The sequence below is a fragment of the Nansenia antarctica genome (assembly GCF_963989245.1).
Source record: "Nansenia antarctica genome assembly, chromosome: 1".
Classification (NCBI taxonomy): domain Eukaryota; kingdom Metazoa; phylum Chordata; class Actinopteri; order Argentiniformes; family Microstomatidae; genus Nansenia; species Nansenia antarctica.
In genome coordinates, this window is record NC_137674.1 from 23,272,624 (window position 1) to 23,286,815 (window position 14,192).

Sequence of the window (14,192 nt, forward strand, 5' to 3'; positions counted from 1 at the left end):
GGCGTTTCAGGGCTCCTCCAAGCCATGCCCATAATAGCAGCCATCTTGCTTGGTGTCTCTCAAAGGCAGCCATCTTGTTTGGTGTCTCTCACGGGCAGCCATCTTGTTTGGTGTCTCTGTGTCCCTGCAAGTGTTCTGGGAGAAGCAAGCTGTGAACTATGAGCTAAATGAGTGTTGCAGACTGGATTGTGTTGTACAGTAAATGGTCTGTATGTATTTTGTCCCTCTGGGCTTGCTGTAGTCTAGTCCTCGGCCGTAGCCTCCATCTCCTCCGTGTCGTCGTCTCCGTCCACCTCAGCGTTCTCCCGCTCCAGCCGCTCCAGCTGGCGGGCCAGCTCCGTCTCGTCTGTGTCTGTCACCACCTTGGCCTGCAGGGGGCAGTAGAGAGACAGTGAATGGATAGTTCTATTCGACTCAGTTCTAGGGGCTAGGAGGTAGGGACTAGGATGTAGGAGGTAGGGACTAGGATGTAAGGGGTGGAGGCTAGGATGTAGGGGCTAGGGGGTAGGATGTAGGGGCTATGAGGTAGGATGTAGGGGATAGGATGTAGGGGCTATGAGGTAGGGGGTAGGAGGTAGGAGCTAGAATGTAGTGGGTAGGATGTAGGTGGGGAGGTAGGGGCTAGGATGTAAACTAGGAGGTAGGGACTAGGAGGTATGGACGAGGAGGCAGGATGTAGGGGGTAGGAGGCAGGGACTAGGAGGTAGGGGCTAGGAGGTATAGACTAGGACAGGGGTCGGCAATTAGGTTTGGCCTCGGGCCAAATTTTTTTTGAGCCACTAGATGGCGGGCCCGAACGTTTTTTTTTTTTTTTTTTTTTTTTTTTTTGCTAACACCAGGGGAGCCACCCCTCCTAAATGTCGTTGTTTGGTACCTGTACTGTAGCAATGACAATAAAGACCATTCATTCCATTCATTAATTCATTCATTCATTCATAAGTAATTGATTGTTAAAAAATGTGACACGTTCTAATGCTTTGACTTTTCTTTCGAAAAATGTACACATCGCTAGTCAACTAACACAGCTTGTTTTGTGAGCCTGCTAACAATGTAAAGTAGTGTTGTAGTTAACTAGGTAACAATGTAAAGTAGTGTTCTAGTTAACTAGATAACAATGTAAAGTAGTGTTGTAGTTAACTAGGTAACAATGTAAAGTAGTGTTGTAGTTAACTAGGTAACAATGTAAAGTAGTGTTCTAGTTAACTAGGTAACAATGTAAAGTAGTGTTCTAGTTAACTAGGTAACAATGTAAAGTAGTGTTGTAGTTAACTAGGTAACAATGTAAAGTAGTGTTGTAGTTAACTAGGTAACAATGTAAAGTAGTGTTGTAGTTAACTAGGTAACAATGTAAAGTAGTGTTGTAGTTAACTAGGTAACAATGTAAAGTAGTGTTGTAGTTAACTAGGTAACAATGTAAAGTAGTGTTGTAGCTAACTAGGTAGCAGTCCAATCCATTACGTTGCAGTATTTTGGCTTGACTAGCAAGTTTGTGTTGTGATTCTCAACAACGTTGAAACGTAGTTTCACCCTTTTCCATAGTTTTGAATAATAAATGTGTGGACTGACGATGTAGCGCAGCCTAGCTTATTCTAATAATTATTTAACATACTTTCATTCTGAATGATTCCCCCCTCCTCCCAGACAAGGTCACATTATTATTGGATTGGTTGTTTGCCTGCCGGGTGAAGTTAGCTAAACATTTAACCTGCTAACTAGCAAGAGAAACATCATGTCACTCTCCAAAGGTGTAAAGAGGAAAGTTGACGGTGAAAACAGGGCATTTAAAGAGGAATGGACAGCGAACTATAATGTTCATCCTACCTGGTTTCATCAACGCAAAGCCGTTGTGAGACTCACATCTTCCGTGCTCACAATGTTCCCTTTCTATACATGCGAGTCGTCCTTTTCCTCAATGAATGTGATAAAGACGCACGAGAGGAATCGATTGATGCAAAAAAAACTTGAGAACTGCCTGCGGATTAAAGTGACGTCCATATAACCAGATATCAAGCAAATACTGACCGATGGGAGATGCCACTTTTCACATTAAGTGAGTACCAAGCCTGTCGTTATTGTATTTAATAACCTAATTGTATTTTTAATATTTTGAATGAATGGCTCATTGTAATTATTATCCCTAATAGCGTGTTTGCTCTGTCGTTTCAGGAGCATAGGCCTATGCACCACCACCCCTCGCATAAGCGGATTACTTTTCTTTCTTTTCTTTTTTTCACCGATTTTGTTGTCAATGTTTTTCCGAATATTAAACTGAATTTGCTTTGTTACTGTTCATATGTGTGTTGCAGTCACATATACGTAAACATTACGTTTGAATTATTTACTGAGCTGGTGTTATTTTTTTCAAACCACACACGGCTATTTCAGCACTACACGTTGTCCACCTACTTATGATTCACTATGAGGGGTTCAGCGTCAGTGCGCTTCGGTGCACCCCGCTGCCTGATTGTCTGTCCCTGTGTCATTCACTCTCAACATGGATAAAAGTACAATAAGCATTATTCAGGTGGAGGTAGATTCTCTATTCGGACATTATAGGCGCTATATGTGGGACTGTCGGTCCGATATTGTAAAAAAAAAAAAAAAAAAAAAAAAAAAAGTGGATTCTCAAAATATTCTGCTGGGCCAAATATTATTGGTGATGGGCCAGCAATGGCCCGCGGGCCGCCTATTGCCGACCCCTGGACTAGGAGGTAGAGACTAGGAGGTAGGAGGTAGGGGCTAGGAGGTAGGGACTAGGAGGTAGGGGCTAGGAGGTAGGGACTAGGAGGTAGGGGCTAGGAGATAGGGGCTAGGAGGTAGAGACTAGGAGGTAGGGGCTAGGATGTAGGGGCTAGGAGGTAGGGACTAGGAGGTAGGGGCTAGGAGGTAGAGACTAGGAGGTAGGGGCTAGGAGGTAGAGACTAGGAGGTAGGGGCTAGGAGGTAGGGACTAGGAGGCAGGGGCTAGGAGGTAGGGACTAGGAGGTAGAGGCTAGGAGGTAGGGACTAGGAGGTAGGGGCTAGGAGGTAGGTGCTAGGAGGTAGGAGCTAGGAGGTAGGAGGTGGGGACTAGGAGGTAGAGACTAGGAGGTAGGCGCTAGGGGCTAGGAGGTGGGGACTAGGAGGTAGGGACTAGGAGGTAGGGGCTAGGAGGTAGGGGCTAGGAGGTAGGGGCTATGAGGTAGCAGGTAGGGACTAGGAGGTAGGGACTAGGAGGTAGGAGCTAGGAGGTAGGAGCTAGGAGGTAGGGGACATGTAGGGTATGTACTATGTGTCTCTGACCTCCATCTGGACGTTGAAGACGCCTCTCTTGTCCTGGATCTTCTCCCTGACGGCGGCCATGGCCTGGTTCAGCAGCGACAGCCCCTCCGTGCGCTCCAGCGTGGTGGTGGTCATCACGTAGCGGGGGGGCGCTATCAGGTTGATCTGACACACACACACACACACACACACACAGTTATGATGATGATGATGATGATGATTTTATTCTATGCGTTAGGAAATCATGGTTGCTGAATGGTTATTCACCTTGATTGGCATGGCCTCGGTGGAGCAGCTAAGCCCCGCCCTCAAGGCCTCTTTGACGGCATCAATCCCCTCATAGCCATAACACGCTACCTCGATGTCTGGGGGGAGGGGGGCGGAGAAAGTGACTGATTCACTGATTCACTGATTCACTTCCAAAATCACATGAACTATTATCACATGAACTATTATCACATGAACTACTATCACATGAACTACTATCACATGAACTACTATCACATGAACTATTATCCTCCACTCCAATGGACTCAAGTCAAGTCAAACGGGTATCACAGCAGAGGGTCTGAACACATTTCAGCCGTACATTTGTAAACATCTAGAACATTATTTCCACTTTGACATTAAGGGGTATTTTGTGTAGATCAGTGACAAAAAACAACAAATAAATGTATTGTATAAATGTATGTACTCCAGGGGGTGAAAACTTACTGAAGGCCAGGTTAATAACTGGGTTAATAACTGGGTTAATAATTGAGTTAATAACTATAACTGGGTTAATAACTATAACTGTGTTAATAACTGAGTTAATAACTATAACTGTGTTAATAACTGAGTTAATAACTGAGTTAATAACTGAGTTAATAACTGTGTTAATAACTATAACTGTGTTAATAACTGAGTTAATAACTGAGTTAATAACTGAGTTAATAACTATAACTGTGTTAATAACTGAGTTAATAACTGCGTTAATAACTATAACTGAGTTAATAACTATAACTGGGTTAATAACTATAACTGGGTTAATAACAGTATAACTGGGTTAATAACTATAACTGGGTTAATAACAGTATAACTGGGTTAATAACTATAACTGGGTTAATAACAGTATAACTGTGTTAATAACTATAACTGGGTTAATAACTATAACTGGGTTAATAACAGTATAACTGGGTTAATAACAGTATAACTGGGTTCTAGGCCCTGGACAATCTAGACAATTTGATGGCAGCTACTAGATTGTAAAGTGCAATATTGAAATACAACTGTGAACATTTCAAACCTGCAAACTGCGACACTTTAAATGAATGTGCAACAATACTATGTGCAATATGACAACCCTTGTGTACATAAGGTTCAGATATAGGGAATGTTAGGATATTTATAGCATAGCATAGAGTACAGCACAGTGTTTTATTGTATAGTATAGTAGTATAGTATAGTGGATAGTGTACATAGCCTTTATTTATGTAAACCAGCTCTTTTCCCTTCTTGTTTTTAGTCTTTTTTCCAAGCACCAGGGGAGCCCCCCCTCCTAAATTTCGTTGTATGGTACCTGTACTGTATTAATGACAATAAAGACCATTCATTCATTCATTCATTAATAACTGTATAACTGGGTTAATAACTGAGTTAATAACAGTATAACTGGGTTAATAGGGATAGAGTGAGCAGTTAAGAGGGATGTGGTGAGCTGGGTTAATCCAGTTCTGAGTCAGAATGATCCAGATTCTTTCTTGCTATCCTGGATCACATTTATCTGGCTGGTTTTGAGTCATATTGGGGAAATCAGCCAACTTGATCTGATCCTGGATGCCAAAGAGAATCAGGATCATTGAGATGATTCTGATCCAGATGAAAAGATCTGAACAACTGGGCCCAGGTTGCTTCCATCCATAAAGCTTCAGAGACGACAGTTTATAACAACCAGACCAAGCAGCAGACACTAGGGACAACGACGCTACAGACCGGCAGATGGCAAAAACAACAGGATGGACGGCCGCCAACTCACTCGAATGTCACTCAACAACCGTAGGATGACATCAAAAGACCTACAAAAAGAATGGCAAACGGCAGTTGGGGTTAAATGCGCGGTAAGGACCGCCCGACACAGAGTCCGAGGGCTAGGGCTGAAGTCATGCAAAGCTAGGAGAAAGCCCTTCATCACTGAGAAGCAAAGAAGAAGAGCCAGGCGGAGGTTTGCAAAAGACCTTAAGGATTGGACCGTTGAGGACCGGAGTACGGTCATCTTCTCTGATGAGTCCAATTTCCTGGTCGTCTAATGGTTGATCTAACGGTGTGTGTGTGTGTGTGTGTGTGTGTGTGTGTGTGTGTGTGTGTGTGTATTAACAGTGTGAGTGTGTATTAACAGTGTGGGTGTGTATTAACAGTGTGTGTGTGTGTGTGTATTAACAGTGTGAGTGTGTATTAACAGTGTGTGTGTGTGTATTAACAGTGCGAGGCCTCTCCCGGAGGCCTGGCGAGGCCTACAAGCCACAGTGTCTCTCACACACTGACATCTGGTGGAGGATCGGTCGGTGATGGTCTGGGGCTGCTTCAGAAAGGCTGGAATCGGGGCAGAGGTTGTCTTTGTGAAGGACGCATGAATCATACCTTAACTGCTCCTCCTGAGACATCCACTACCCCCCAGCACTGCGTCTCCTGGAGACACCCGCTTTTCCCCTCTACTGTGTCCCCTAAAAACTTCTATTGCCCCCCTTGTACTGTTTCTCTGTTTCTCTAGTGTCTATATATAAAAAATAAAAATAAAAAACAACCTAGGTTTAGAAGAAGGTGATAGAAGAAGGTTTTTCCTTCTATCAATGGTCCCGGGCCTGAGCTGGATTACTCTTCCTGCTACGACTGGTGGATTAATGATGATTCACTTGCTTAAGCGGGGTACACACATAAGGATTTTCAAAATCTTAACCGAAATCTTATCTGAGACAGACCCCACACACTACATCGCGCTGACCGAACGGAGCGTAGCGGGAAGTCAAGAGGAGGTGGGATCATAATATCGACGAAGGATAGCTGGTGCTTAAACACGAAAACTGTAAGTAGCCACTGCTCCCCAGACCTAGAATACTTGACTGTTAAATGCCGACCCACATACCTGCCTAGGGAGTTTAACGCGGTGCTAATTACATGTGTGTATATAGCACCTAGCTCAGACAGCAAAGTAGCATTGGCGCGACTATATGACGTCATTAGTAGCCAACAAAGTACTGATCCACAGGCTATTCACATCATAGCGGGGGACTTTAATCATGTCGACCTGAAGGCAGTACTACCCAAGTTCTACCAGCATGTAAAATGTGCAACGAGAGGAGAAAAAACACTGGATAAGGTATACACCAACATCAAACGTGCTTACAAGGCTAGTCCGCTAGCTCATCTAGGCATGTCTGACCATGTGTCAATCCTCCTGATTCCTGCATACACTACAATGGGGAAAAGTGCTCCCACCACCAAGACTGTCAGAACCTGGCCAGAAGGGTCCGCTCCACTGCAGATCTGCCTAAATGACACCCTATGGCAGGAATATGAGCATGAGGACCTGGAACAGTACACGTCGTCGGTTCTGAACCACATAGTGAACTGCACCAACTCAGTCACCGTGGACAAACGGGTCCGGGTCTACCCCAACACGAAGCCATGGATGACTGGGAAGGTCCAAAAACTGATAAATGAGAGGGACAACGCCTTCTTCGCAGGGAAGCGCACACCGCTGTACAGCTCCACCAGGGCCAACCTAAAGCGCGGCATCAAAGCGGCCAAGGCAGAGCACAGAGAGAAGATTGAGGAATGCCTCCTGAGCAACGACTCCAGGCGGATGTGGCAGGGGGTTCAGCAGATGACAAACTTCAGAGCCAACAGGCTCACAGCCGCAGAAGACGACCCCCTGCTGGCGGGAAAGCTGAACACCTTCTACGCCCGGTTCGACGAGGGGCGAACGGAGGTAACCACAACACAGAGACCACTCTCTCCAGCTCTCAGCAGCCTCACCCTCACAGAGCACGAGGTGAGACGCGTACTGAAGGCGGTGGACCCCAGGAAAGCCTCGGGGCCGGATGGCGTCCTGGGACGGGTGCTGAGAGACTGCGCCGACCAACTGGCCGGGGTTTTCACCAACATCTTTAACCAGTCCCTGTCCCAGGCCACCGTCCCACCCTGTCTGAAAACCTCAACTATCATCCTAGTCCCGAAGAAAAGCACGGTGAACTGCCTAAACGACTACCGCCCGGTGGCACTCACACCAATCATCATGAAGTGCTTCGAGAAACTAGTCCGGGCCCACATACTCACACGCCTCCCGCCCAACCTGGATCCATACCAGTTCGCCTACAGAGCCCACAGGTCCACAGAGGACGCCATAGCGACGACTCTCCACGCCACTCTATCCCACCTGGAGAGGGGAAACAGCTACGCGAGACTGCTCTTCGTGGACTTCAGCTCCGCCTTTAACACCATCCTTCCAGACAGGCTAGTGACCAAACTACTAGACCTGGGTCTATCACACTCTATATGTGCGTGGATCAAGGATTTCCTGACCGACCGCCCCCAGAGGGTGCGGGTGGGCCCCCACACCTCCACAGCCCTCAGCCTCAGCACTGGGTCACCCCAGGGCTGCGTGCTAAGCCCCATCCTCTACAACCTCTACACCCACGACTTCACCCCCATCCACCCCAGCAACTACATCGTAAAGTTTGCAGACGACACCACCGTGGTGGGATGTATCTCGGGGGGGGACGAGGCGGCGTACAGGGATGAGGTAGAGCAATTGAGCAAGCTGTGCAAGGTTAACAACCTGCTGCTAAACAAGTCAAAGACCCAGGAATTCATCGTAGACTTCAGGAGGAAAAAGTCCGAGATCCAGCCCCTGCTCATCGACGGAGAGAGCGTGGAGATAGTCTCAACCCTACGATTCCTGGGACACAACATGCGGGATGACCTGGCCTGGAAGGACAACACTAAAGGCACCATCAAGAGGGCACAACAGCGGCTATACACCCTGAGATGCCTCAGGAAACAACACAACAAGCAGGAGATACTGGTGGCCTTCTACCACGGCGCAGTGGAGAGCATCCTCACCTTCGGCATCTCCAACTGGTTCCACAGCTGCACAACAGCGGAGAGAATCGAGCTACAGAGAGTCGTGAGAACAGCACAGAAGATCACCGGCGCCCCCCTCCCCTCTCTGGAGGAGCTGTACAAAACACGCTGTCTCAGGAGGGCCTCCAAGATCTCCAAGGACCCGACCCACCCTGGGCACGAACACTTTGTCAAGCTGCCCTCGAACAGGAGGTACAGGACCCCGGCCGCTAAGACAAACAGACTGAAGAACAGCTTCTACCACAGGGCCGTCAAGGCCCTGAACACAGAAAAGGCCTAAGTTCTGGGCCCAGGACAGTCCGGACGGATTGTATGGCAGCTAGTGCTGAGGCACAAACATGTACATTTTCAAGCCTGCAAACTGTGACACTTTAAAATAATGTGAAAAAATACTTTTTGTGCAATATGACAACCCTAGTTGACTATCTGTGCAGTATAGTACAGTGGATTGTGTACATAGCCTTTATTGATGTAAACCAGCTCCTTACCTTCTTGTGATTTTATGCATCTATGCTCTTTCTAAAATGTGTTTTCTTTTTCCTTTCCTAAACACCAGGGGAGCCACCCCTCCTAAATTTCGTTGTTTGGTACCTGTACTGTAGCAATGACAAATAAAGTCCATTCCATTCCATTCCATGAAGATACAAAATCTTGGATTGAACAGCCTTGATCGTATTGTGTGTGGTGTATGCCAATTTTCCCATTTCAGCACCCCACAGACATAAAGATTTTCGTTACGACAGACTCCAGACTCTCTAGAGTCTCGTTCCCCAAGCCAGAAATCTCGCGTGACTCTCTAGAATCTCGTTCCCCAAGCCAGAAATCTCGCGTGAACCCATCCTTTTAATATTGCCTTTATGGATCTGATTTTGTTTGTGGTTTCTTTTCTCTTATTGACATGCATTAAGTGTTCCTTGATGTTTATTTGAAACATAGATATTGACGGGAGGGGAACTATGTACAAGCCTTCTGGGCTTCGTTGTTACGGCTGGGCCGTCACACACGCCCTCCCCCGCCCCCACAGCTCGAGCACCCGCCCCCACAACTCGAGCACAGCGTGCTCTCCGCCGCAGGTGAAGCTCGTTCCCGGTGATTGGAGGGTTATCCAGCCACAGTCAAACCAACACACCTGTCTCCACTCCCAATCAACCCTCTGGCTACATCTACCCTGGACTCCCTTCATTCATCGTCAGTTCTTCCCTAAGAATGGCCTGGCAAGTATCCTCTATTACCAGTCGTGTACTTTGCTCTCGTTACTATTTTTGTCATACCTTTTTGTACTGGCCTACCGTAGAGACTTACGCTGTTTCTCTGTTTCTCTACAGCCCACGCCAGCCACTACCCCCAGCCCGCCAGGCTGAAACCCCCGGACTCATCATCTGTTTTTCCACCCGCCTGCACTGTAAATAAATACCCTACGGGGCTAACACTGTATTCTGCCTCCGGTGTCGTGTCCTTGAGCCCCCTCGCTCCCGTGTCATAACAGAAGAACTGACCATGCAATTGGGCTCAGACGACACGAAGGACCGGGCACCATCTCCCACCCCTGGATCCGGTCCGACGGCTATCCAGATCCTCGCTGAACACACTCACCTCCTCCAGGCGGCCGCTACAGCGTGCCAGGCCCTGAACACTCGCATTACAACCCAGGAGGCTAACCAGGAGCACCGCGCCACCCAGATGCAGCACCTCATCACTACGACCCAAGCGCTTACGGCACAGGTGGCCGCGCTCGCAGCCTTTGCCCCCCCCCCTGCTCTCCCTGACCCTGCCCAGCTACCGGCACCACCTACTGGACAGCCACGGGAGCCCCACCTAGCCAGCCCCCGCCCCTTCGACGGAGCCTTCGCCCAGTTCCGAGGCTTCATCCTCCAGTGCGAGTTGGTGTTCTCGCATCAGCCCAGCCAGTTCTGGTCGCCGGCAGCCCGGGTGGCGTTCATCACCAACCTCACCACCGGCGACGCCCTGAATTGGGTCCAGGCCACCCTCTGCGCCCGCCCTGACCTGTTCGGTGACTACGCTACCTTCCTCACGGAGTTCCAGAGGGTTTTCGACCACCCCACTGCAGGACAGGAGGTCGGGGCGCGACTGATGTCACTCCACCAGGGGAACCGGACCGCGGCGGCCTACTCTACCGAGTTTCGCACCCTGGCAGCCGGAAGCGGATGGAATGACAGGGCACTGCGATCTGCTTTCCGCCAGGGGCTGAGTGAGGCCATCAAGGACGAGCTCGTCCGGGACAGACCCGCCACCCTGGACGAACTAGTGGCCCTAGCCATCGACGTTGACGAGCGCTCCCGGGAGCGTCGGAGAGAGAGAGGGCGCTACCAGACCAGCTCGCCACGCCCCCAGGACCCTATCGTCACAGCCAACCCCTCCTCCGCACGGGAGTCGACCTACACCCCATGCACTAGCGAGGAGCCGATGCAGCTTGGTCGAGCCCGCCTCACCACGGCGGAGAAGGAGAGGAGAAGGGCCCAGGGCCTGTGCCTCTACTGTGGAGAGAAGGGACACCTCCGTGACACCTGCCCGTCCCTATCAAAAGGGCAGGCTCACCCGAAGGGGGAATCCGGGTGAGCCGTGTCTCTCAATCCCCACCTACCACCAGCCCAGCCAGGTTCTCTGTCACCCTCTCCTGGCAGGGGCAGAACCTCACGGTCGAGGCCATCATTGACTCGGGAGCAGACGAGAACTTTATGGACGCCCAGCTGGCCCGCTCAGCTGCCATTCCCCTCGTTGCCCTCGAGACCCCCCTCTCCGTCTCAGCCCTAGACGGACACAGCCTGGGGCCTCTCACCCACCGCTCTACACCCCTCTCCTTGACCGTCTCTGGGAACCATGTGGAGGAGATCCGATTCTACATCCTCAAAACCCCCCAGTCCCCGCTCATCCTGGGACGACCGTGGCTCGAGCTCCACATTCCCCATGTCAGCTATGGTGAGGGACGTATCCTGAGCTGGAGTACCGCATGTTACGCCCGGTGCCTCCGTGCCGCCCATACCCCCTCATCGCCTCTGCGACCGCCTCCGGCTCCCCCTGACCTCTCCTCCATCCCAGAGGCCTACCACGACCTCGGAGAGGCCTTCAGCAAGGAGCGTGCTCGCACCCTGCCCCCTCACCGGCCCTACGACTGTGCCGTCGAGCTCCGCCCTGGCAACAAACTTCCGGTCAGTCGCCTCTACAACCTTGCCCCCCCGGAGAAGGCAGCCATGGACACCTACATCTCCGACTGTCTGGCTGAGGGGCTCATCCGTCCATCACACTCCCCGGTGGCAGCGGGGTTTTTCTTCGTTAAGAAGAAGGATGGAACCCTCAGGCCATGCATTGACTACCGTGAGCTCAATGCCATCACCGTCCGGAACACCTATCCTCTCCCCCTCATGAGCTCCAACTTTGAGCCCCTCCTTGGGGCCACCATCTTCACTAAGCTGGACCTCCGGAACGCCTACCATCTGGTCCGGATTCGTGAGGGTGACGAGTGGAAGACGGCGTTCAAGACCCCCCGTGGCCACTATGAGTACCTTGTCATGCCCTTTGGTCTCACTAACGCCCCCTCCGTCTTTCAGGCCCTCATGAACGACGTCCTCAGGGACATGCTGGACATCTTTGTCGTCCTCTACCTGGATGACATCCTAGTATTCTCCAGGAACCCTGAGGAGCATGTCCAACATGTCCGCCTAGTCCTCCAGCGCCTACTGGAGAATCGCCTTTTTATTAAGGCTGAGAAGTGCTCTTTCCACACTCACTCTGTGGAATTCCTGGGGCTCATCGTGGAGGGTGGGTTGACTCGCCCTGACCCCAAGAAGACTCGGGCCGTCGTCGAGTGGGGCCAACCTACCACCCGGAAACAGCTGCAGTCATTCCTCGGCTTTGCCAACTTCTACCGGCGATTCATCCGGGACTTCAGCCGTGTAGCCGCCCCCCTCACTGCCCTCACCTCCCCCCTGCGCCAGTTCACGTGGACACCAGCAGCCAGCGCTGCGTTCAGTGACCTGAAGAGGCTCTTCACCTCGGCGCCGGTCCTAATCAACCCAGACCCCTCTAGGCCCTTCATTGTGGAAGTGGACGCCTCAGACACGGGCGTCGGTGGCGTGCTCTCTCAACGATCGGAGGACCAGACCGTGCACCCCTGCGCCTTCTACTCCCGCCGTTATACCTCCGCCGAGGCCAACTACGACATCGGGAACCGCGAGCTGCTGGCGGTGGTGGAGGCGTTCCACGAGTGGCGGCACTGGCTGGAGGGCGCAGAGCACCCCTTCACCGTCTGGTCGGACCACAAGAACCTAACCTACATCAAGTCGGCCAGGCGGTTGAACTCCCGTCAGGCACGCTGGGCCCTGTTCCTCGGGCGGTTTAACTTCCACCTCACGTTCCGTCCGGGCTCCCTGAACGCCAAGGCTGACTCCCTTTCTCGGCTCCATGCCGCAGAGGAGGAACCCACCACTCCTGACACCATCGTTCCATCCTCCCGGGTCGTTGGAGTGGTCACCCTGGAGATCGAGGCGGTGGTCAGAGCTGCACAGCGCACCCAGCCAGATCCCCGACCGGGGTCCCCCGGCCGTCTCTTCGTCCCGGACGCCGTCAGGACCAAGGTGATGCAGTGGGGCCACGCCAGCCGCTTCGCCTGCCATCCTGGGGCCCTACGCACACTGTCCTTCCTGTGCCGGCGGTTCTGGTGGTCCACCATGGCCGCGAACGTCAGGGAGTTCGTCTCGGCCTGCCCTACCTGCGCTCGCAGCAAGGCATCCCACCGGCCGCCTTCAGGACTGCTGCGGCCTCTACCCGTGCCCGGTCGACCGTGGTCCCACCTCGCCATGGACTTCGTGACCGGCCTTCCCCCGTCTCTAGGCAACACGGTCATCCTCACCATCGTGGACCGCTTCTCCAAGTCCGTGCGGTTGGTAGCTCTGGCAAAGCTACCGACCTCGGCGGAGACGGCGGAGCTACTCACCACCCACGTCTTCCGGCTTTACGGGCTTCCCCAGGATGTGGTTTCCGACCGTGGCCCCCAGTTCACATCCAAGGTGTGGCAGGCCTTCTGTTCTGGGATTGGGGCCACGACCAGCCTCTCCTCCGGCTACCATCCCCAGACCAATGGGCAGGCGGAGAGAGCCAACCAGAGCCTGGAGTCGGCACTCCGCTGCATGTCCTCCCTCCATCCATCCTCCTGGAGCAAGGACCTACCCTGGGTGGAGTACTCTCTGAACGCCATGGTAAATGAAGCCACCGGCCGGTCCCCCTTCGAGTGCTCCTTGGGGTACCAGCCACCCCTGCTTTCTACCCAGGAGGGCGAAGCGTCGGTACCATCGGTCCAGGCACACCTCCTTCGCTGTCGTCGGGTCTGGACCTCCGTACGCTCGGCCTTGCTTCGGGCCACCGCCCGAACTACCCGAAGCGCCAACCGTCGTCGCACTCCAGCTCCGGTGTACCAGGTGGGCCAGAGGGTCTGGCTCTCCACGGCGGATCTCCCCCTCAATGTCCCCTCCCGGAAGTTGGCGTCGAGATACATCGGCCCCTACGCCATCGACCGGGTCATCAACCCCGCTGCCATCCGGCTGGTCCTCCCTCACTCCCTCCGTCGGATCCACCCGGTGTTCCACGTCTCCCGGGTTAAGCCCCATGTCGCCAGCGACCTGATGCCACCAGCCCCTGCACCGCCCCCTCCTCAGTTGGTGGATGGCCACCCCCAGTGGGCGGTAAGGAAGCTCCTCAGGGCTCGTCGCTGTGGCCGGGGTTTCCAGTACCTGGTGGACTGGGAAGGATATGGCCCAGAGGAACGGAGCTGGATTCCCCGGTCCCAGATCATGTCCCCAG

At 52.1% G+C, this 14,192-nt stretch overlaps 1 protein-coding gene across 1 annotated transcript in view; it reads right to left on the bottom strand.

The window, feature by feature from the left end:
- Positions 1 to 242: 242 nt before the first annotated feature.
- eif2s1a (eukaryotic translation initiation factor 2, subunit 1 alpha a) overlaps positions 243 to 14,192 on the bottom strand; it is a gene marked incomplete at both ends in the record, with an annotated part of 17,231 nt that continues 3,281 nt past the window's right edge. The window contains 3 exons of the mRNA XM_080533869.1: positions 243 to 368; positions 3,282 to 3,425; positions 3,528 to 3,625. Coding sequence (XP_080389995.1) covers positions 243 to 368; positions 3,282 to 3,425; positions 3,528 to 3,625 — 368 coding nt within the window. The remainder of the gene's footprint in view (positions 369 to 3,281; positions 3,426 to 3,527; positions 3,626 to 14,192) is intronic.